Raw genomic sequence first — 9,134 nt, 5'->3', positions numbered from 1 at the left:
GAATGGTGCAATCTACAAACAACTACCAAACTAGGTTAACTTGCAACCCTTTTGCTCTATTCAATTACCCTCTTTAGTAGCCAAATGTCCTATATGGAGCATTATGGGACACAACTTGCTTCTTTCCAATGCTCATCAAGTCCCAAAGTGAGCTATTATTGGTGCTTATCAATTGGTTCTACTCATTTTCTTGAGTCACCACAACAAAACCCAAGCCGACAGCAATCACAACCAGCTAACCAACTAACCAATTGCGCTCCAAAATCTATCAGATTATGTGCAAGACTAGTTTTAATTTCACAGCCTCACATGGCTTGACTTTTCTTACATTCTATAACTTAATTCTAGTAAATATTCAAGAAAGTCTCTTTTATTAAGCGGCCGTCGATTGAGTTTCCTTCCCACAAAAAAGCAAACCGAAAATATTAGCATAAAACCGGCTCAAGGCTAAGCTGAGGCAATCCTTTCTTGAACTCTGATTCTACTTAAACTCAAACTAATAATTTTATCACGTTCTAATTATTTTAGAAAGCCACCATTATTCTTTCACTTGTTCTTTTTAATTCAATTCAGCTTGTCTATAAAGAAAAAATACTAGTTGTGCAGCATTAAAGTTTCTGGGTCCATATGGGAGAGACGTTAACGCTCTGTAAGAAATAAAATATTTGAAAACTGGAGATTACCAACGGTTGAACTCTAAAACCGAGCCCAGGAGCCGTTGAAGCTCTCTGCATGCTCTCTCTCTCTCTCTCTCTCTCTCTCTCTCTCACACACACACACACACACACACACACACACACACTAGCTTGCTCAATTCTTCGTGCCTTTCTTGATCCTTCACACAGAGGCACATAGGCCTACATAGTACACACACACTCTCTCTTTTTCTATGACAATGCAGTACTTATCTCAGGAACTAACTGTCTCCATAAGCACACATTCTAAAATCACAGGGTGGTTCAAGATGGGCTCTTCGGTCGGGCGGTGTGTGCAATAATTACACCAATCCATTCCCTTGAAGCCCTCTCTAGATCTGTTCAGATCACCCACCTTCATCCCAATGAGGCCAATGGCGAGGTCGACTGTGCAATATCTTATTTGCACAACATCTGAATCATCTGGTTGAAGTGGCTGCTTTCCACAACATCTGATTGAGGCAACGGGCGATTTCCGGTATTGGTGTCATCGGCACCTCCTGTTGCTCATTTCATTCCTCCCGGATCAGGTGATTTAATCTAGGACCAGAACACCTATTCTAGTTCTTTGTTTCAGTTTTATATGGTTCAGTGTAATGAAGGTTACATTCTCTGTTCTCTCAGATAGCATCGGTATAGATTGGGATCGCAAAGTATGGGCTGCGTCACATCAAAACATCTCAAAAAACAAGCAATCAGTGATGGGTGGACTTCCCCTCCAAGCAGGACTATACCACCAAGGCCAAAGACACTCACATCTGGCTACTCTGTCGAATGTTATCATCGCCATTTTGTCTCTCTCACATCCACATCTTATGGGTCATTGAAAGTGGAGTCACCGAAGCATGCAGAACGGACGCCTGTTGCCTCTCTCAGCGACATGTATGGAAAGCTACGAAGTTTGGAAGCAGCGAATTCAGTGCATGATGCGAAAGATATGAGAAACATCATTGGTCAAAGCCCATCACATGCAAGTGATAGTGCACTAGTAGCAGCAGCTCTTGCCACACCCTTTTCCAATATTGACAGCAACAACTACCACGTTTCACAAGCAACGGCTCCGGTCGACATCTCTTCATTGAATGGCATCAGCATTATGCACAGCACATTCTGTCCTAGTCCCATACCTCAAAACTCCCCGACGGCTCTTGAATCAGGTCATCAATGGAGCATGAATTCTGCAGGGTTGGGCCTCCCAGAAACCATCAATGTGACGGAGATGATGATGGGACTCGAGGATGCAGCCCCATTGTCACAGAATTCATCCCCAACAAAACACACACATAGCAATGTAAGCACCCCAAGAACCAAAGCTCTGCAACAGCATAATCAATTACACCTCAAGAGGAAAGCTGAGGGCTCATTGAAGGTCACCCACACATTTAATATCAAGAAGGGAGTAGCTGATGCTTGTAAAGAGTGGAACCAGGAAGATAATGGAGCTGGTAAGGAGAACAAATCCCCACTTCATGTTCAGCATATCAAGAAAGCCTCACCAAAGAAGGCCCCCCTGATCACAGGGAGTCCTGCGGGTAATTGTGCTCTTTCTCAGACCTCAAATTCATCCTTCAAATCAGCAACAACACAAAAAGCTCGAGAATTCAGACCGGTCCAGCAAGCGAGTATAGTGGCAAGGAAAGCAGCATTTGAAAGAGGCTCTTCCTTCACCAATTCCCAGCCTGAAAGTTCCAGCCCAGGATTATCTTCAGCATCAACAGCTTCGGCACGGTCCGTACATTACACTCCATCAAATGGGAAGGTGAGGCTTACTCTGCATACACATCAGCATGGCAGTGCTTCCATAGCCAGCACACCTTCACCTCTGCCAGTGAGGACAATGTCAAGAAGACGTGCATTTGGAGGATCAAATCAGCTAAACAGTCCAACATTTGACCCGGAGCTTGTCGCTTCTTATGAGAAGGTGCTAAGTGATGTCTCTCAAGTTGAATGGGATGCGACTCATGTTGGCTCACCATCTAGGCATCTCTGTTCCTCTACAGAAACAAGCATCCCAAATGCAGGAAGACCCTGGCTATGGTCCAGCATGTCAATGCCAACAGCAGCATTGGATAAACGTCTGTATGACCCGCTTGAGTGTTTTCAAGAGAAATGCCCCCCTGGTGGTGCAAATGCAGTGGTGCTATACACCACAACATTGCGTGGCATCAGAAAAACCTTTGAAGATTGCAATACTGCAAGGGAGATATTTCAAAGCTTTGGTCTCAGCATTGATGAGAGAGATGTGTCGATGCATCTTGAGTTTCTGAACGAGTTAAGACAACTGATGGGCAGAGTGGTTTCGGTGCCGCGAATGTTCATCAAAGGGCGATATGTAGGGGGCGTTGAAGAGGTAGTGAAGCTGCATGAAGATGGAAAATTGAGTGAGCTTGTCGAAGGGCTGCCCAAGCAGCTGAATGCGGGCAGCTGTGACGGATGTGGGGGTGTCCGATTTGTCCCATGTCTTGAATGCAGAGGCAGTTGCAAGCTCAGAAATGAAGAAGATGGCAGGGTTATAAGGTGCCCCCATTGCAATGAGAATGGATTGATTCAGTGTCCTATATGCACATAGGACCATAATTCCTCTCCCCCATGTTTTTTCAGCTCCTTAGCGTTTTTTGCTATGCATGATGCTCATCCATTTGTATAGTTTTGGGGTGTGCTTATGATGATGGTTACATTCGTTTGTGATCAACAATGTTAGCACATGACAGGCGTGTTATCATTGTGAGCCATTACCCATGGATGTGCATCATGCGTCCATCGATCAACCAACAGTTTTTTCGATCAGCCCGCAACTTGAATGTGTATGACATGACGCACACATATGTTGAGGACACGAGGCGACGAGCACGGTGTTCAGTAGGAGTAGATTGATTGCCATTTTGATGACTGATTCACATGAAAAGTTCTGAAGCTTCTACTTGACAATTTCAGTGATTGGATTTTCCTCTTCTTCTATCACTTGTTTAATTTAAATCTAGATGTGAATTTCATAAGGAGGATTCAAGGCAATTGAACTTGCAGATGGAGATGGTTATTAAAGGCTTGGTTTGCTGTTCCTTCTCAATGGGTTCTCCAACCATATGAGAGACAACATGGGCTGTTCTTTGGCGTGATTAGCTTTGGAGACGAACTAATCATGGATTCAGGTGTTAAATGGGTTATGATCTAGATCCCAAGAAGAAATGATTTTGAACATCAACTTGAAAGATGGTGTGAATTGGTTATGAGGTCACTAAATCTATATGAAAAAGGTCTTTTCGTTTTGAGCCTTGCGATCTTATCCGCCCAATCTCTCTTCTCTGCGCACTCCTTTGCCATGTTTGTGAGAGAAGCAATTCGCTTCCGTTGCAATGGAAACATTCTTTCCTCTGCATTTTAACATCGGGAAAATGAACAAAATACCCTTAAAATTAGGGTATTTTCCAAAAATGCCCTTAAATTTTTCCAAAATTCCCTAAATATCCCTTGTTATTCTCACAAACATCTCCAAACACTTTCATTTTTGCAACTCTTCATTGGAAGGTTACTTCTCCATCAATCGATGATGATAGAAACTTGAAAGGATGGCATTGTGGACTCTTGAGGTTAAATGGCTTATTATTAGTAGACAAAGCTGCCTTTTTTTGTGGGCTCATTGGTAAAATTTTATATAGATAAACACTTAAAGCTAGATGTCTAATGTCATGTAACCATCGAGTGTCTTATTGTGGCAATATCTTTGCAATCTTTGTCAACATTTGGCATGTCAAATCTAACACATCTTTCATTTGATTGATCGCTGCTTGCATTGTGTGTACCATGTAAGATTCTATCGGCTTGTAGTTGTTCATTGGCTTTGACAACACTAGGTAATTGAGCATTGATGGTTTGTTGCTCTTCCAAAAGAAGTAACTAACTATCCTAGGATACTTGTCGAGGAATCGGAAAAAGGTTGGGTTGATCTTGAGATGCTGTGGTGCATTTCTATGCAGAGTCTCATCTTGTGGCCACCTCTCAGACCACTTTTGCCTCCATAGGGGTTAAATTTCCAAAATCAGAAGCACCTGATCTATAGTGATGGATACATTTTCATAATCCCCTTTTGCATTGGGCTCTAGAGAGGGTAGGAGATTCTTCTTCTAGAGGAGGGCTTCTTGCTTCGTCAATGGAAACGAAATAATCTTCTGCCCACATTTCTTGGCCACTTCATCTGGTTTTATCATTAATAAGAGTGCCATTGACTCTAGCACCTCGAGCTCATAGAACATCAACTCTTTGTCGAGTGGTCAGGGATGTCCTTGATCCACTTCTTGATCTCTTCCCTGGCATCTACTTGTTCAGCCTCTTCTTCAAAGTCATGTAGGCCACCCCCTGTATATGTGTTGGGTAGGTCCAAGGGGGGTAGATCTATTCTTTTAAACTCTTCCGCCAATTGTGTGGTTTTCTAGGCCAGTACTATAGCTTTTTCTTACAAGGCATTGCTTTCCAGATCTTTGCTTTGCAATTCTTGAGCATGCTTCTCCACTTGGCTAGCCAGATCGGCCTTTGATTTTGCCAGCTGCTCTTGCAACTCCTTGATCTCTTGGTCCTTTGTGTCTGTGTAGCCATTTTCCCTAATACCATCATCTACCTTTGATATTTCTCCTATGCTAACTTTGCCTTTAATGCTTTAATCTCCGAGTTGGTTATGGAATAAGGAGTCAATATGTTGAGGCAGGAGCGAGTACATCTTGCATGGCTAGGAGGGTTGATATCATATATTTGACGAAATCATAAGAGTTGCATAGATTCGTGTTTTTTTTAATGTTCTCTTGCCAGTTTTTCTTCTAAGACCTGCTGTTCCACTTGAAGCTCTCTATTTACTTTAATCTTATTTTGGAGGTCTTGAAAGAGGCTAGTCACATCTTGTTTTTTATGTTCTAGGGCAGCTCAGAGATTCTTTTTATCTCTTTGAGTCACTCTATTTTTTGGTGTAGCCTCTCAATTTCTCTTATCGTCACATCAGCCTCATGTTTTGCATCCCAAGCATCCAGTTCCCTCAACTGTGAAACTGCTCTTTGGCACCGAAATTAGAGCCTTATCGTCTCCAGATGGTCCTCTATCTCAAACTTGCGAATGAGCTTGTCATCTTCCTCAGCTGTTTCTCTTGAGATTGGTGGGATTTGTTCACCGACTTAAGCAGTTGGTTTCCAAGAAGTTCCTGGCACCGACTTTTTCTTCTCCTCCTCTTTCTTTTGATGGTCTCTTAGTTTCTCTTGTGATCTCCATTACCAAGTTGATTTGTTGGTGGTTTGTTTCTTCTCCGCTTTTGATTTGGGAATCTATTTGTACTTGGGTTTATTGGATACAGAATTGGTGTGCTATGTTGGTTTTTGTTTCCAAGTATAATTGCTTTGAGGTTTGTGCTTCCTATTGTTTGTGGCTAGATTAATCTAGAAGACTGATGTGAAACTTATGTCTCGAATAATCATATTTTCTTTGGTTTGTTCACCACGATTGATTTCTTTATCCAAACTTACCTGATTTTTTTTTCCCATGGGTTTGCGTAGCCGGTTTAGGCCACACTCCAGGCTACTCTTCTATTTGAGCTAGCTATTCATTCCAAATATGATCGGTTGATGCTAGGGGAGTGACATAAGAGGTTCCCTTAAGGTGGAACTTTAGGTGGAAACCCTCCATTTCGATCAAAGGGGAAAGTATATGTCTCATGAATTTAATGCATTTCTGGCTAGTCGTGGGATAAAACACCAATGTACAGTTCCGTATACACGTCAACAAAATGGTGTTGCTGAGAGGAAAAATAGGTGTCCTATTACAAATGCTGATGTACATGATGTACTTGATGAGGAAAGGGCTATGAATGAGTAGGCTAGAGGTATGCCTAAATGGTTGGTGCATACTTTGTGTGACAATAAATTGGATGCACCTTTGTCTAGTTATACTCATTCAGGTTCTCGCCATGCATCTTATGCATCAGATTGTTATGCTTTGGCTGTGTCTAGTTTTTGTGATGTTGAGGAACCTCTGTCTTTTGATGCAAATAGAATTTAGAAAATTGGATGGATGTTATGCAATCAAAATATGATGCACTTATAGACAATGACACATGGACTATATGTGATTTGCCTGTGTAGATGAGTCTACCAAAAAATAAAGACATAAGCAACACCCCCAATCCAACAAAGCCCCAAGTCAGCGACCCTTTTATCTAAGGCTAAGCTATGTAGGGGATCTTAGTCTTGTAGCGAGCTGCCATGAGAAACATAACACATCAGTCCAGTCACAATAGCATCTTCCATATACACAAACACTCTTTTTCAAACAGCTAGACTGTATAGGGTCTATATCCTTACACGTCTACCATAAATCATCCAAATCACTTCATGATCCAATCCCAACACCCTAAACCATAATCCAATCATATCACACAGGTGAGCACTCCACCCAACTCGGGCGAGGCACAACCAATTCTGTATAACCACTTTAGAACATGACATGGCTGCAAAAATATCGGCATCATAACCATATCCAGGGAAAAAAACCAAGAGCCACACCGGCTTCCACCATAAAAATCACAACCATAATCCATCAGGGATCTCAGCCCTTAACCATAAGTCATATTCACATTGAATCAACTCCCACACTTGGAGTTTGACCTACCCACTGCAGTAAATCTTAGCCCACACACATGGCCCTTAAGACATGAACCTTTCATGCATAAAATAGGTCCGACCAACAACTAAACATGATATAAAAATTCAATTTTGACAGCATAAAATCATGCAAAGTTGATGCATCATATCTGTATTCACCCCTCTAGCACATAGTGCTAGCTTTGACCTAGAAAGGTGGAAAACAATCATACCCATGCACATGAGGCATCCACATCTATCCATAAGGTTCCATACATCATATGATATCATTTAATTACCATAATCATGATGCAAAACAGCTCCGACCCTTAGGTCGACCATAAACCATAACTTCACACATATGAAGAAAACAACTTTTTGTCATTTTCGGGAGCATAAATAACATGCAAATTAAAGTGTTTGACCTCAAACAAATGCATCAAGCTCATCTTCATAATATAAACTAACACTCCATCAAATCACTTTACCCGCATAATACTCATACAACCAACAATAACACAAAAAGAAAGCCACTTTATTCATACCTGTCTGTATGTTTAGTTTGGCTAACCATATATCCTCACATAAGTTTATAAAAATATAATACTTGAAATAAACTCACCAAAATAAACCATAAATCATATATAAACATTTAAGTTAACTCATGACGTCATATGGTACTCCTCCTCGGTAGCACACCTACCCGCTTAGATAAATCCGGTTATGGAATGATTAATAACTCGCATACCCAAGGTGATAACAAAAACCTAAATACATTTATCATCAATTTTAATCAAGCTTTTCAATTTGCTAAGTGGGTTTGCCCATCTGATGAATCTATATAGTGGTTCTCCAATGAGCCTGGGGTCCAAAATTTTGACCAAGTGTAGTCCACAACAAACTATTTTTTGACCATATCTCTTAACTCGTGCGTGATCTTCACATGACACCCAGAGAGAAAATGTTCTAAATGATGTTTTCTATCTCTGCTTTAAAGGGTTCATACTGATTCATAATGGTTTGTGAGTTATGATCAAAACAATATCCCTATCGCTTATATGACGTGAAACAAAAAGCGCTTTTTATGCACACACGTGATCATAAACACATCGTGTGCATAAATCAGCATGTTAAACATGATGAAATAATCATGGGGCAACTTTCTGCGTACTTAGAAAAACCATACATACACTTGTATATGCAAAAACAATCACCGAGAGGGTATCTACTCCGAAAAACAACATAGAGGGAGAGATGATGATGGCTATGGAGTTAAGAGCTTCTCACTGTTGGGATTAAATCCCAAGTGGCCTCTTATACGGATATGGCCGTCCGCCTATCTTTTGGTTTCCAAAGAGTTAGTGATAAGCGAGTTACGCGGGCGGCCATTTTGGTTTCCAGATCTAGAGCTCAGTTTACAGAGGAGACTCTGTCAAAATTTTTCAAAATACTGATAGTTCTTGAGGAGAGGTGTTCAGCTTGTTGTTTACAGCTTGTTTATTGCGTACAGAGGCCAGTTTACAGAGGAAACTCTGCCGGATTTTTCCCAAGAGTAAAGAGTTTGGCAGATATGGCATCTTTTCAAAGTGAGACTCTTTACAACATAAAAAAGTTGGATGGCACAAACTTTCCCTTATGGAAGAAGCAGATTTGGCATCTTTTGGTGCGGAAAAACAAGTGAAGCCACTGAAGCTCAAAGGGGAGAGACCAGAAGGTATGGCTGAAGATGAGTGGGAAGAGCTTGACGAGTTAGCTTGTTCCACAATCATGTTGACACTGACAGAAAATGTTTACTTCAACGTAGCAGAAGAGACTACAGCGTATG

At 41.4% G+C, this 9,134-nt stretch overlaps 1 protein-coding gene across 1 annotated transcript; it reads left to right on the top strand.

Moving 5' to 3' along the window:
- The first annotated feature begins 747 nt into the window (after positions 1-747).
- On the top strand, positions 748-4,267 carry LOC147434823 (uncharacterized). The gene is made up of 2 exons (XM_086491239.1): positions 748-1,225; positions 1,320-4,267. The coding sequence occupies exon 2, from the start codon at positions 1,351-1,353 to the stop codon at positions 3,262-3,264; it is 1,914 nt and encodes a 637-aa protein (XP_086347365.1). The 5' UTR covers positions 748-1,225; positions 1,320-1,350; the 3' UTR covers positions 3,265-4,267.
- The last annotated feature ends 4,867 nt before the right edge of the window (positions 4,268-9,134 follow it).

The sequence above is a fragment of the Adiantum capillus-veneris genome, chromosome 19, assembly GCF_014529385.1.
Source record: "Adiantum capillus-veneris isolate H3 chromosome 19, ASM1452938v2, whole genome shotgun sequence".
Lineage (NCBI taxonomy): Eukaryota > Viridiplantae > Streptophyta > Polypodiopsida > Polypodiales > Pteridaceae > Adiantum > Adiantum capillus-veneris.
The sequence above is the reverse complement of the archived record's forward strand: the minus strand, read 5'-3'. Positions and strand labels throughout refer to the sequence as shown.

Excerpts from the sequence above, each read along its gene's own strand:
- LOC147434823 (XM_086491239.1), top strand. The coding sequence starts at position 1,351 with ATGGGCTGCGTCACATCAAAACATCTCAAAAAACAAGCAATCAGTGAT.